This window comes from Eriocheir sinensis, unplaced genomic scaffold, assembly GCF_024679095.1.
Source record: "Eriocheir sinensis breed Jianghai 21 unplaced genomic scaffold, ASM2467909v1 Scaffold565, whole genome shotgun sequence".
Taxonomy (NCBI): domain Eukaryota; kingdom Metazoa; phylum Arthropoda; class Malacostraca; order Decapoda; family Varunidae; genus Eriocheir; species Eriocheir sinensis.
This window is the reverse complement of record NW_026111904.1, coordinates 87,501-102,984: the sequence shown is the minus strand read 5'-3', so window position 1 is coordinate 102,984 and position 15,484 is coordinate 87,501. Positions and strand designations below refer to the sequence as shown.

Genomic DNA, 15,484 nt, shown 5'->3' with positions numbered 1-15,484 from the left:
AAATGGAAAAAAAATCTTTAGGAGCCAATATCTAACCGACTTTTGTTAGGTATCAGTTAAAGCTACAACTAAAGGGCAATATTTCGTATTTATAAAATTTCAAAAAAATGTAAAAAGAAAACGGGACACAAATTGGAGAAAATTATGTGAAAAACAATTGCAATTTCTTTTTTCAAAGGCAAAACAAAAAGTCTACTACTTTATAAATGTCAAATGTAGATATGTAAACAAGGTTTTTATGGTATTATTTTCAAAGCGATTAACTGAAAAATAGAGTCTTTGAAACAAAAGAAAGAAAACTAGCCTACGCTTTGTTGAGTTTCCCCTAAACTTCACCCAACTTTCAAGAAATTCACAGGATATCATACCTTTACACCAACGAACAGCATACTAACATGTCAAAGCTATTGGACGTACCGTATGCGCAGGTGGACCCCCGTAGTCGCGTGCCCAAGCTCAGTTAGCGATTTATTTTTGTTTTGAGCCATGCGCTAGCTTTCGACATATAAGTGGTGCCACAACTTCTAAAACTACCACATGCTTGCGTTGTTGAGGCAGGTCAATCTTCCGCCTTTGACAAGACAGCTCAGGCTTCATCTGTTGATTTCCTTGTAAAAGTAGTAGACTATCCAGAGATGGGGCCTTCATTTTCTACAATATTACATTAATCTCGTGATGGCATTGCCTCCTACAGTTTCATAAGGTTTTCAAGGGTTCTGAGCACGTTGAACCGATTTGAAACTTTCACTGCATACATGTCTTTCAGCCACTCGAGATGAAACACAGAATTATTGCATATCCAGATTTTACTTGACCTGTCATGAAGCGGTAGTGTTGCAGCAATAAGTCTATGACCAGTTATAAAAAAAAGTCGGCACTCAGAAAACCCTGCAGTTCTGAATGAATCCCTGATGAGTATTTGCAATGATGTGGTAAATCTCCTTAGCTACCCTTCCTGATGTGTCAGGTCCTGCAGTGCGGCTCAGGTCCCTGGTACCAAGAATCTGCTATTCTCAGTCTTCTGGATCTTGCAAAATTCAGGAGAGTTGTTGGTGATCCTGGTACCAGAATCATAGCAAACGCTGTCGACGCCGGATAACACAACTATGAATAACATTATTTTTTTTTAACGCCTACGCCTATAGCGCCGGTAGGCTTGCTTGAGGGGCCTGGATGGTATTCGGCCCCAGCCCGTCATGGCGCAGGCAAGTGTTTATAGTGGCGCCATCTTCTCTTGGCTCATGCTGCCCCCGGAACTCCTTCTTGATTCACTTGGACGGTTTCCTCTAGAGTCCGGGTTGATGGGTGGTCTTCAGGACAGCATGTGGGTAGTTTTAAGCCACTCGGCGGTGACTGAAAAATCCGAGGTGGTAGCGTGGGGATTCGAACTCGCGTCGCCCATCAAGTGGTGAATGTTGGCCCAGCACGCTACCACTCAGCCACCGCCTATCCATATCAGTAAGACAGCATGTGGATAGTTTTAAGCCACTCGGCGGTGACTGAAAAATCCGAGGTGGTAGCTTGGGGATTCGAACTCGCGCCGCCCATCACGTGGTGAATGTGGGCCCAGCACGCTACCACTCAGCCACCGCCTACCCATATCAGTTGTCTTCTTGTTATTCATCGTAAGCTCCACGTGGAGATTTTTCCTGCACATATCTTGTAACATGTGGAGCAGTTCACCACTGGTCTCGCTAAAAAGAAAATAATGTTTGAAAATTAACCCGGTACCAGCGACGGGCCAAATTCTTGCCTTGACATAAACCCCAAAAATAGAGGATACATAAACTGATCACAAATGCATTAATACATATAATATACTAATGGTTGGCGTGAGTGATGATTTTATTCTCATTAATTCGCTTAGCGGGGTCTTTAAGAAACATGATCACCGCAGCTACTGGGTTAATAATTATGTTTCCCTTACAATGATACATATATGGATCGGATTATAAGACATTTCGCCCCTCAAGGACACATATTTGACAAGGCTTTCGTAGTTGTGGGCATTTCCAGGAGTAGTTTTATGACCCTGGTGGTAGTGTGACCCTTCTCCTGTACCATGAACCTTAAGAAACACTCACTAAAACCTGACTGACCCCCTCTTTGACCTTTAGAGATAGGTGATGTGAGAAGCCAAAGTGTCTTATAATACCAACCATAGACTTTGTGCTTTACAGGCGTTTATGTTCTACGTGCCGCGATACATGTGGAAGACTTGGGAGGGCGGTCGCGTGGGCAGACTGGTTGGCGAACTAAACCTACCCGTGGGTGACAGCGACTCGAGGCATCAGACACTCACCCTTGCCGTGGATTACTTCACCCGATACTTCCACTACCACAACATTTATGCCTTCCAGTTCTTCTTCTGCGAGCTTCTGAATTTCATCAATATAATAGGTCAATTTTTTTTGACGGACAGGTTAGTGGAAGTGTTCAGCACGCACTAATGTGTTTTTTGCAAGATATGGTTAAATTTAGATGGGATTTTGAATACCTATAATGATTGTTTTAGAGTTCGTGTGTGTGTGTGTCTGTGTGTGTGTGTGTGTGTGTGTGTGTGTGTGTGTGTGACTGTGTGTGTGTTGTTTTAAAGTTCGAGTGTGTGAGTGTGAGTGTGTGTTGTTTTAAAGTTCGAGTGTGTGTGTGTGTGTGTGTGTGTGTGTTGTTTTAAAGTTCGAGTGTGTGTGTGTGTGTGTGTGTGTGTGTGTGTGTGTGTGTGTGTGTGTGTGTGTGTGTTTGGCCGTGAAGCCTGGCAGCGCAAGGCTCTAATCGTGTGTGTGTGTGTGTGTGTGTGTGTGTGTGTGTGTGTGCGCGTGTGTACATAAGTACGGTAGTAAATAAGTAATGTTTATTAAATTTATCATATTTATACAATTGACATACATACAGTATATACGATGTAAATAATGGCACAGTCTGTCAATCTGAAACTCTCTTACAGACGATATGTCAGTTATTGGGAAATGAGATTGCGATGAGCGGTTACACAGGCAATGTTAATTAATCATATATGGATGCATAAATAAATTTGCAAATATTTGGGATAACTGCCAACATAAACGCACACACACACACACACACACACACACACACACACACACACACACACTGATACACACTAATACACCCAGACACACCCAGACACAGTGTGTCAGACACACACTGAGACACTGACACACAATAGATAGAAAACGCGATAGCAGAAAATCAAACAAATTTCTACATAGGGCACAAACACTCATGTACAAAAACGTTTAAAAATGCAATCGTAAAACGGTATGTATAAGAGTAACATGATATACTAAATATATTGCAAAGAGTACAAATAAGTTTCTAATGACCTCTTAAATACTGGCAAATTACAGTTATTGAGCATAATTAAAAGTTCTAAGGCTGGGGACAGGAGTAAAGCATGCTGTATTTGAAGAGCGTTGATTTGAACAGGGGACTGACTGAATTAACATTATTGCCTCTAATGATATGAAGGCTGTCCACCGGTCTGAGGGCTGTGATCCCTACAAAATTCATATACTCTTGTGAAGGGCTAGAACTAGAAAATAGTTATGAATTGATTGAAAATTTATAAGTTTGTGCGGTGAAAACATTAACTGTGTAGAATCATATTTACTTACATAAAAAAATACACTTAAAAAGTTTATCTTGGGGTATTGCTAGTTTGTTCAAAAAGGAAGGTCATGCCCAATAAGATACACAGTAAATAATATTTGGTTAACATAAGATATAATAGATACTAATCAGATCTTCAATTGTTAGATTGTTACAGACCTTGTATAATAATCCACACATATTTGATAGCTTTGTTACAACAGCGATATCTTGATGGATCCAATAAACATTTTCGTTAATGTATCCCTGGAACACTAAACTTATTTTCTTGACACACTAACACTAAACTCGGGTATATCATAGGCAATGTTAATTAATCATGTAAGCACGCTCAAATAAATTGCAAATATTTGGGATGACTGCCAACATAAACACACACACACACACACACACACACACACACACACACTGATACACATGGAAGATTTAAAATACATAGTAATTATATCAATGTATCAATTTACGCTGCGCCACAGTTAAATTTAAGCCTAGTGCCTGTCATTAATTATCTTTCATTATACAAGAAACTGATCTTTTAAGTAAACGAGCGGGAGTAGGTAGGAAGACACCTACCGAAACCGGCGTAAGCCACTCCCGGTGAGGTATATATGGGAAGTCAGAAGGGTGCTGAAGCCCTCCAAAGACCCTTCCCATGTCCTCACTTTCCGTTTCCCTTTTGTCTCATCAACACCAGAGAGTAGTTCAGCATGCTCTCTAAAGACAGATCCTCTCTCTTTCCACACCACACAACATACACACCTTTTCCCATAATAAAAAAAAAAAAAAAAATCAAAATGGCGCAAATACGCAGTACCTCGAGTCCCCGCCTGGGGGGGGGGGGGGGGGACAACATATTCCCCTAGGCGGGACTCCCCTTCTGGCTGCCGACCTGAGAGGTGTCTTGATAACTCCTTGAACCTCTTTCTTATCAATTTCTGCAACATTCGCGGTCTTCGTTCTAATTTCCATTCTGTGGAACACCATCTCTCTTCCTCTAAACCTCACCTTCTCTTCCTCACCTAAACACAGATTTCTGAGGCTACTGACAGCAACCTCTACTCTGTTCCCTCCTACTATCTCTATCCTAAATTTCAATCCAAAGCTGGATGTTGCGCCTACGTGCGCGACGACATCACTTGCTCTCGTGCCCACAACCTTGACTCTTCTGAATTTTCTACCATCTGGCTAAGACTTCATTGTCATTCTATTACTAAATACATCTGTGCTGTTTATCTCTCACCTAACTCTTCTAACTATGTAAAATTCTTTGACTACTTGAACTCTAAAGTGGAGCACATCTTAACCCACTCTCCCTTCGCTGAAATCTCCATCTTGGGAGATTTCAATGTTCACCACCAGCTTTGGCTTTCATCCTCTTTCACTGACCAGCCTGGTGAACAAGCCTACAACTTTGCTATCCTCAATGATCTAGAGCAGTTGGTTCAGCACCCTACACGTATTCCCGACCGTCTTGGAGACAGGTCCAACATATTGGACCTCTTCTTTACATCTAACCCTTCTGCTTACTCTGTCAAACTGTTCTCTCCGATGGGCTCCTCTGATCACAAACTTATTTATGTATCCTGTTCTATCGCTCCTGTACACCCTCTGGACCCACCGAAGAGGCGATGCTTCTGGCATTTTTCTTCAGCTCGGTGGGACGACCTGAGGATGTAATTTTCCGATTTCCCGTGGAATGATTACTGCTTCCAGGAGAGAGACCCCTCTGTGTGTGCCCAGCGCATCACAGAGGTGATTGTCTCTGGAATGGAGGCACACTTTCCACGTACTTTCTCAACTCTTCATGCTAAAAAGCCTTGGTTTAATCACGCTTGTTTTCGTGCTATCAAAGATAGAGAAGCAGCTCACAAAAGGTACCAGAGCCTTCGCACTCCTGCTAACTATGATCTGTATATTTCTGCCCGGAATTGTGCCAAAACAGTTCTTCGACTTACCAAAAGCTCTTTCATCAATAGGAAATGTCAAAACCTTGCTTTTTCTAATTGTTCCCGGGACTTCTCCTCCCATTTCACTTCATCTTTCCCTCCTCTCCTTAACCCTGGCGGTAGCATCGCCGTCTCATCTATCTCCAAGGCTGAACTCTTCTTTCAAACTTTCTGTAAAAACTCCACTCTGGACGATTCTGGACATATTCCTCCTACTCATCCTCCCTCTGGCACCTTTCCGCCAGTTATTAAGGTTCTTAAGAACGATGTTTTCTATGACCTCTCTGGCCTCAACTCTCAAAAGGCTTATGGACCTGATGGAGTGCCTCCTATTGTCCTTAAAAACTGTGCTTCTGTGCTGACACTCTGCCTGGTCAAACCCTTTCGTCTCTGCCTATCAACATCTACCTTTCCTTCCTGTTGGAAGTACGCCCTCATACAGCCTATCCCTAAGAAGTGTGACCGTTCCAATCCCTCAAACTACCGCCCTACAGCTTTACTTTCTTGTCTATCTAAAGCTTTTGAATCAATCCTTAACCGGAAGATTCAAAAGCACCTTTCCACTTCTAACCTTCTATCTGATCGCCAGTATGGGTTCCTCAAGGGGGGTTCTACTGGCGATCTTCTTGCTCTCTTAACTGACTCTTGGTCATCTTCTCTTAGCCGTTTCGAGGGAAACTTTTTCAGTTGAGCTAGACATATCGAAACCTTTCGATTGAGTCCGGCACAACTCTTTGCTTTCTAAATTACCCTCCTACGGTTTTTATCCTTCTCTCTGTTCCTTTATCTCCAATTTCCTTTCCGGCCGTTCTATCTTTGCTGTGTTAGACGGTCACTGTTCTTCCCTAAACCTATCAACAGTGGTGTTCCACAGGGCTATGTCCTATCACCCACTCTCTTCCTATTATTCATCAATGATCTTCATTCCATAACAAACTGTCCTATCCTCTCATGCGCTGACGACTCCACTCTGCATTATTCAACTTCTTTCAACAGAAGACCCTCTCAACAAGAATTACAAGACTCCAGACTGAAGGCTGCAGAACGCTTAACCACAGACCTTCCAATCATTTCCGATTAGGGTAGAAGGAACCTTGTGTCCTTCTATGCCTCAAAAACCCAATTTCTCCACCTATCAACTCGACACAATCTTCCAAATACCTATCCCCTATTCTTCAACAACACTCAGCTGTCACCTTCTTCAACACTAAACATCCTCGGTTTATCTTTAACCCAAAATCTTAACTAGAAACTTCATATCTCTTCTCTCACTAAATCAGCTTCCTTGAGGTTTATAGGAAATCGCGTAAGAGACGGAAAGGAATAAGGGTGGAATTGAAGCGGGAATTCATTGCAGAGTAAAAACGTGAAACGAAATTGGAGAAATATATGAAAATTTTATTCTGAGATTAGGAAAAGTGCCATACGATGTGTTCATGTAGATATGTTAAAAAGTCATAGCAAACAAAAATAGACAGCGATTATATGATGGGTGAATTAATAATGTAAATAACTGACCACATAGGCTGTTACTTCAATGTTCATCACCATCGACAAACAGGTCATCCTCGTCATCACTGTTGATGCTGATGCAGACGGGATGTAGTTTATATTTATCTGCCATTAATTCAAGTCATACGTGTGCATGTATTCATATCTCGTGTACAGCGCAAGTGAGAGAGAGAGAGAGAGAGAGAGAGAGAGAGAGAGAGAGAGAGAGAGAGAGAGAGAGAGAGAGAGGGGGGGGGGGTATGGGGAGAAAGAGGGCGGGGGGAGAGAGTGCGGGGGAGGAGGAGGGTAGGAGGGAGGGAAAGGGAGGGATGGGAGTAGGGGAAGCCAGGGGTGGAGGTAGGTGTGGATACACGTCGCAAATACGTACCGCAGATTCACAAGTAGGTCACATATAAGGCATAGTAGTGATGAGGGCAGACGGGCTGCTAACAGTTGTAACACCTGAAGCGTGTCTTCTTCTCTGCCTTTGAGGGACATTTGCTGCAGCGTTAAACGGGCTCAGTCGAGTCCCCTACCGTGGGTCCTGACAATATGGTTAATACAACACACAAATGTTGTCACCTTCACTGGCCTGTGCTGCGGGAGGGCACTGAAGCGGGTGACAGCAGGGGACTTTATTAGCTACATATCCAACATTTCCATGTAATATTTCCTATTGGGGTTGGGTTACCATCACGGTCCATGTTGTCTCTGTGGATGATCCAGGAGTTGATGACAGCTCCATTTAGGATGCCATAGAAGAAGCAGAGTGACCACTTCTCGGTTTTATTGCTGTAGCTATATTGATCAAATGTGTCTACTCCACCTTTATAGTCCGGGAGCCAAATGCATATTTTTGACCTTACCTGGAAAATGGTTCTTAAGTTTTTTTCTCAGTGTTTTCATGTTATACAGGTATTGTACTGTATGAAACTGCATGATGGCATTCTCCCTCCATTGAGCATTTTCATATAACAGCTTTTATAAAATTGCGACTGTAAGGATGAAAAAACGCTTGTTTTAAAAGAGTAGAAGGAATAGAAATATTCCAAGTATGTAGTCAAGCTTTACTAATATATAATATGCTGATTGAGACCACATTCATGAGATATGGCAAGGGAAAACATGGCATAATAGGCATTACACTTAACCCTGAAGCTTTGAAGTCTTGGGCACTGAGTCTGCATGTCTGTGGTGAGATAGCCGCTGATGTAGCTGAAATGCGAGGTGATGAGAGTGTAGTCAGGCAGGCAAGTGTGCACAAAGAAGAAAGCAAATCCAGAATAAAATCTGATGGAATTGATCGACAGCACATTAGAGAGAAGATTGCTCAGTGCATACCACCACTTGATCACCAGCACCACCCAGAGGGATCAATTCTGAACATTGTCACTGGAAGGGTACAACCATGTTCAACAGTTAATGTTCACCAATCAGTTGAAATTGGGAGCAAACAATCTGAGGAATTCACAGACGCTTTGCCGCAAGGCTTTCATCACAAGATTGAAAGAAGGGTAACTTCAATGGCAGACACAAAGAAGAGTGTAAATATTGGCAAACAGAAGGTTTTTGATACAAACCTAATATACAGTCGTGTCATATGTCTACAGGCCAGTAATAGAGATATAGACATTGACAATCTGATGTTAGTCCAGGAGCCAAGGGGTGTTTGCATCCATTTTATGTCCACAAAATTACCCACCTGATTTTGATAGTGGATCACCTTGGACACATTTTTAGCGAGGGTGTTTGTTCTGAAACCCGGCAGTAATGGAGATATTCACTAGTTTGTTAGAAATACTCTGATGCAAAATCGCTCCAAAAGTTAGGGGTACGGGAAATTAAAATTAACACAACATTGCACACAATTAACCTATGGTTTTGTGTTGGTGCTTAAATTGAAGCTAGTTTAGTTATCTACAACATGAAAACAAGTTCAAGGTCATCAGATGAAAGTCAAGGTCACCAGAGGTCAAAGTGCGACGTAGTTTTACTTATGCTTGAAATTAAGACTTTCTTTCATTTGAAGGCCAACAAAAAAACTCATGATGATATAACTGTTTATTTGAATGCACATCTGAATACCATACAATATTAGGTAATTTTAGAAAAAGAATTGAAGTCTCTAACACAAATAGTAGTCCTTTGAGGTTGAGTTGAAAATAGCGAAAATCGGCAACTTTTGCCAATTACATACATGCAAAAGACAGACATACGGCAATGCACAGGAACATCATTTAACTTAACAGATATGATAAGAAGGGTACAAAAATCATTTTCCATCAACCTTTACACCAACATTTTAGAAGAATATCAGTTGCATGCATGAAACCTATTTACTAGTGAAACGATTCTATGATACCGGATTTCTACAGCCTGTGTTGTTTGACTGGCAGCTGCAGTAGGGGCAACATGTAATTTGATTTTGTCTGCAAGGACAGCGCTGGGTAGCACAATCAGAACATTTGCATGGGAGTGGAAAATCATTTGGAAGCAATAACTGCATTCTCTCGGGCAGCAGAGCACAGTAATCCTGATAGAAGCCAAACTCGCACGGGTTTAGTTCTGCATTGTCAAGGCAGTGTAACTGCAAGTATGTCCCATAGAATGCTCGAAGTATGTGTCCTTTAACTGAGCGACTAGTTGGAGGAAGGTCTAATATGGTCTTCTTGCTGTGATGGTAGAGATGATGCCTCAGCTGGTCCATTGATTTACATGGTGTTCCAGATTTGAAGACGTTCACAAGATACTCTTCAACTGCCGCAAAGTCAATATTGGTTGGATCCTTCCCAAATTCACAGAGATATTGAGCAGGCTTTGCTTTCAAACCAGAAGATTTAGATCCAAATTTGCTTGATGAATCACAACCAGTAAGGTGATGGAGTGGTAGTATGACTTTGCGGATCTCAGGGTCCATCTTCTCTGCCAAGGTATGCAGTGGTATGTGTCTGGTTGCATTTCCCACACCTGCTCTTATCCACAGTTCCTTGAGGCCATAACCTCTCAAGAGATTCCAGTAATGAAGTCCAAGTACCAGGACATCTGTGTCATTTGACAATAAGATGATTCTTGAAGCTCCACCCTTGACAGCATGCAGGGCATGTGGGATCATTCTCACGTCGGCCTCTTCAATTCTGTGATTTAGTTCAGGCAGTTGGATGCTGATATCATTAAAAACACCTCTGCATGGTTTGGTTTCACTAAGTCCAAATGCACTCACCACTATGTCTGCTGTTTGCATTGGGTTCTCCAAAATGTGCTCCCGAATTAACCCTTGGAGCTTTGCTTTGTTCATAGATGAAGCCCAGAATGATTCCATGGTGACTGGTAATGGTGTTCCAGGTGACATATCATTCAGGCCAATTGGACTATTTTTACATCTCCTTGCTCGTTCACTGTCTTTAACTGAGCCCTCAATATATGTGTCAAACACAAGTCAAACACAAAGTCGATACGATTTGCATTGTTGCAAAGGCCATGCACATAACCAAGAAAATTTGTGCAGAGATCACCAAAGGTATTGATATTAACCGTTCGCATTCGACGCAAGTAACCCATGACATCCACAATTGCAGCAGTATTCGCAGGTGTCCATGCTGGTGGCTGCAGGTAGTCCTTTGCATCAAGCAACTTCTCCAATTCATGGCAGAGGTCACTTTTGTTTGGTTTGACCATTAGCCCTTCTGAGTCGAAGAGATAGTTTGTGTCGATCAGGTCATAAGTGAGCAGGTCTTGTAAGTCATACCCTCGCACTCTGGCAATGTCAAAGATCTTCTGAGTTTCCGCCAACTGCTTCTGGTTCTCTTTGGCTTTTGTTTGGCGAGTGTGCTTTGCTGCTGTGTTGCTTTTAAATGTTTTCAGATTTCGGCGGTGGATGGTGTCAGAGATTAAACGTTGTCTTGTCACAAATCGCTCAGTCCGAAAGGTCTCATAGAGTGTCTTGCATGTAGCATCGAACTGCAGAAGATCATTACGGATTTCCTGTGGCATTAATTCCTGTGATATGATATTGTGTAGGGTCTGTACATCATCCTTACTCTTCTGCGCAGAAGATCTCACAGGATTGTCATGTTCTTTGACATACCTAATTATTTCATCAACCAAGGCTTCAGAACTTCGAGTTGCTGGGAGATTGAACTCGTGATTCACCAGAAGTTCTCTGCTGGGTGTGACAACACCACTGATCTTGTACTGCAGGTTGACCACTGCCAACATCTCATGGTGGATAATTTCCCATTGAGAAACAAACTGCTTCCTCTTTGTACTCCCTATGATACCACCAGCACTCTTCTGAGAGCGATTGATTGTCTGCTCAAGACACATGTCTGCTCCAACAGAAGTGAATTGACCTCCTGTCCGCTTCACAACAAACTTTCCAGCTTTGAAGTTTTCAAACACATTTGAGGCATCTTGTGGTAACTTCCTCATATCCTCCAGATAAACTGAAGCCCATCGCAGGTAGTTTATCCTATCACATCCAGCAAACAGGGGGAGGGTGGCTTGAAGACTCTGGAGATGGAGATCCCAGTTTCCCTCACGGTCGGCCCTGACAAGGTTTCTCAGGATGGATACCATTTTCACAAACTGATCCCAAAAGGCAAACGTCTCGGATACCTCACATCTGTCTGACCTAAAGGCATTGAAGTCATCAATCAATTTTGATGAAATTGAAATGAATGCCTCTAAGTGTGCCCTGCTTTCTTCCTGTTTTTTCTCTGACACAGAGGACTTCATCAACAGTATCAACGAAAGCTCGTTCATGTATGGTTCAACACCATTGATTCTGAAGAATTCGGCCCACTGTAACCTCTCAAGGCACTCACTGAGCAACATCAATCCTTTTAGTGACCTCGTATAGTGCGTACCATCAAGCACTGACCTAACAACATTTCTACCAAAAGCTTTTGACTCAGCCAAGATGGTTTCAGCACCACTTCCATCAATATATTTGCCAATAGCTCCCATGACAACCTTGATTAGGTGAAACGATCCCAAACAAAGAACCAAGTTGCTGAATTCATCTGGGTTGTGCATGATGATCTCTCTGGCAATGTGGTATACCCCCTCATCACAAGTTATGGGCAAATGAGGCTGATCTAACTGACTGAGGATATCTTGAAAGTTCTTGAGGGCAGTGTACACAGTAGCGTACTCTGTGACAGGATATGGAAGAACAGGAAGAAACCCTATTATCTTTTGAGGAACAGCGCTGTCCTTGCAGACAAAATCAAATTACATGTTGCCCCTACTGCAGCTGCCAGTCAAACAACACAGGCTGTAGAAATCCGGTATCATAGAATCGTTTCACTAGTAAATAGGTTTCATGCATGCAACTGATATTCTTCTAAAATGTTGGTGTTAAGGTTGATGGAAAATGATTTTTGTACCCTTCTTATCATATCTGTTAAGTTAAATGATGTTCCTGTGCATTGCCGTATGTCTGTCTTTTGCATGTATGTAATTGGCAAAAGTTGCCGATTTTCGCTATTTTCAACTCAACCTCAAAGGACTACTATTTGTGTTAGAGACTTCAATTCTTTTTCTAAAATTACCTAATATTGTATGGTATTCAGATGTGCATTCAAATAAACAGTTATATCATCATGAGTTTTTTTGTTGGCCTTCAAATGAAAGAAAGTCTTAATTTCAAGCATAAGTAAAATTACGTCACACTTTGACCTCTGGTGACCTTGACTTTCATCTGATGACCTTGAACTTGTTTTCATGTTGTAGATAACTAAACTAGCTTCAATTTAAGCACCAACACAAAACCATAGGTTAATTGTGTGCAATGTTGTGTTAATTTTAATTTCCCGTACCCCTAACTTTTGGAGCGATTTTGCATCAGAGCATTTCTAACAAACTAGTGAATATCTCCATTACTGCCGGGTTTCAGAACAAACACCCTCGCTAAAAATGTGTCCAAGGTGATCCACTATCAAAATCAGGTGGGTAATTTTGTGGACATAAAATGGATGCAAACACCCCTTGGCTCCAGGACTATGTCCCATGAATTGGCTCCGCTGCCAACATCACTCTTTGCAGACTCTGGTGATATGCGGATATCTACATCAAAATCCATTTTGAAGAGAGACATGAAGATTGAAGTGTCATCAAGAGTAGCCTATGAAGAAATTAAAGTCACTGTCATTGATGGGTGTGCCCTTCTCTGGATACCTGGTTGGCCGGCTGTTGGAAATGTGCAGACTTATATTGATGCTTTCAAGCACAAAATAGCAGAGAAGCTCTCCAAATATGATGTATATCTTGTCTTTGACAGATACAATGATTTCAGCACCAAAGATTCAACACGATTAGCCAGAGGTACTGGCAGGGTATATCAGTTGACACCCTCGACGCCAATCCCCTCTCAGAAAGCAGCTTTGACTGTAACACGCAACAAGAAACAGCTCATCAAACTGATATGTAAGGACTTACAAAGTGATGAAGACTTTGTTCAGAACCATACACAGGAGCATACACTTTTGATAACAGGACAGGAGGACATAATAGAAATTAACAAGGGCAATGTCATACAAAGGCGCGATCTGTATACCAGTCATGAAGAAGCTGACAATATTATAGTGCAGCAGGCATTTATGGCAGCTTCAGAAGGGGCATCTGGTGTAGCTGTGGTGGCTGACGATACAGATGTGTGGGCCCTTTTGTTGCACCACTATCTGGAGCAGAATCTTGATATCCCATTTATAATGCAATCTCCTATACATGGAAGAAGTGTCATAGACATCAAGGCAACTGTTGCTCAATATGCAGACCTCATTCCAAACCTTCTTGCAGGACACGCTTTATCCGGCTGTGACACTGTAGCAGGATGTTTCGGAATTGGGAAGAAGAAGATATTGAACACAATAAAAGAGCACTCATTGAGTCTTCTTGGAAAAATCGAGGCCCCTTGGCCTGATATAGTGAAGCAGGCAACTCAATTCGCTGTTGCTACTTATGGCCAGAAAAGCTGCAATACACTCAACGAGGCTAGAGCAAAGGTATGGAAGACCAGAATTGGCAAAGGGTGCAGCAGAATGCCAAAACTTTGTTCACTGCCACCAACTGATGCTGCTTTCCAGGAAAATTTGAAAAGAGCTCACCTACAAACTTTCTTGTGGAAGAATGCTTTGAAGCTTGTGCCTCAGAAATTAGATCCGTTAGAGTTTGGATGGAAAAAAGATGGGGATATGCTGTGCCCAACCACAGTTCCATCAGGATATAAACTGGTCCCTGACTACATCCAAAAGATCATCAGTTGTAACTGCTCCAGTGACACACCATGTGAAAGTGTTCGATGTGGATGCAACAAGGCAGGAATGACTTGCTCAGTCTTCTGTACGTGTCAGCAACAGGATGCAGTATCAGTATGTCACAACACGGTGAATACTGTATCACATGAGAGTGATGATGAAACAAGTGATGATGAAGAATATGATGATGAAAATAACTCTGATAATTAATGATGCGTATGTATTGTAAGTAAAATGTCAATACAAAATCCATAATATATGCAAGTTTTGTACCCCATTGCTATGACCACCATATACAAATCATTCGTGTGGCTCGATTTGATGCATCTTCTTTTCAATAAATAATAAAGAACATAAAAAATCCTATGTATTCTAGCATATCTTATTAAATATTAAGCTCAAGGAGATGTTATAACAACACATGGGACATTATAATAATGGATACAGGTTCATTATAATAAGAAATATACCATCGTGTATTACAGTGCTGATTTGTACCAGTTTGACAAAGATATTTGACTTTTGTCCTTGAATTATGCCTTTGATCTTTTACCTAGACATAATTATAATCAAGATACACCTATATGCGAATATTCCACACCTCAGCTTGAACACTTATGACAATATAAAAGGATTTATATTTCCCCAACCCTGTTAAAACCAATATTTTTTCATCCTTAGAGTCGCAATTGTATAAAAGCTGTTATATGAAAATGCTCAATGGTGAGAGAATGCCATCATGCAGTTTCATACAGTACAATACCTGTATAACATGAAAACAATGAGAAAAAAACTTAAGAACCATTTTCCAGGTTCAGCTCCTGGCTCCCGGACTATTAGTATTATAATAATACTCAACTAAAACGAAAAAAAAAATCATTATATTTGCACTTACTACACAATCCCCAAACTCAGGTACAAGATACACAATTCTAAATTTGTTGTTTAGCACTAAACTCGGGTACGAGGTGCCTGATGCGAGTCTTTGAAAAATTCCGGGAGGCGGAGAAAAGCGACGTGACCCGACTCGGTCAATGATCGGAAAACAATGAAGGTATATGATATATGGGCGCGCTCAGGTCACCGGAACATCACGAACTAATATTCAAACCACCGGGGATATAAGGGCCATATTACTAAACATTTCATTGTCCAAGTTCA

At 41.6% G+C, this 15,484-nt stretch overlaps 1 protein-coding gene across 2 annotated transcripts in view; it reads left to right on the top strand.

Moving 5' to 3' along the window:
- LOC126993126 (innexin inx2-like) overlaps positions 1-15,484 on the top strand; it is a 98,287-nt gene that overhangs the window by 14,298 nt on the left and 68,505 nt on the right. For both annotated transcript variants that reach the window (XM_050851989.1, XM_050851988.1), the window contains exon 2: positions 2,181-2,422. In XM_050851989.1, the coding sequence (XP_050707946.1) occupies positions 2,181-2,422 (242 nt within the window). The remainder of the gene's footprint in view (positions 1-2,180; positions 2,423-15,484) is intronic.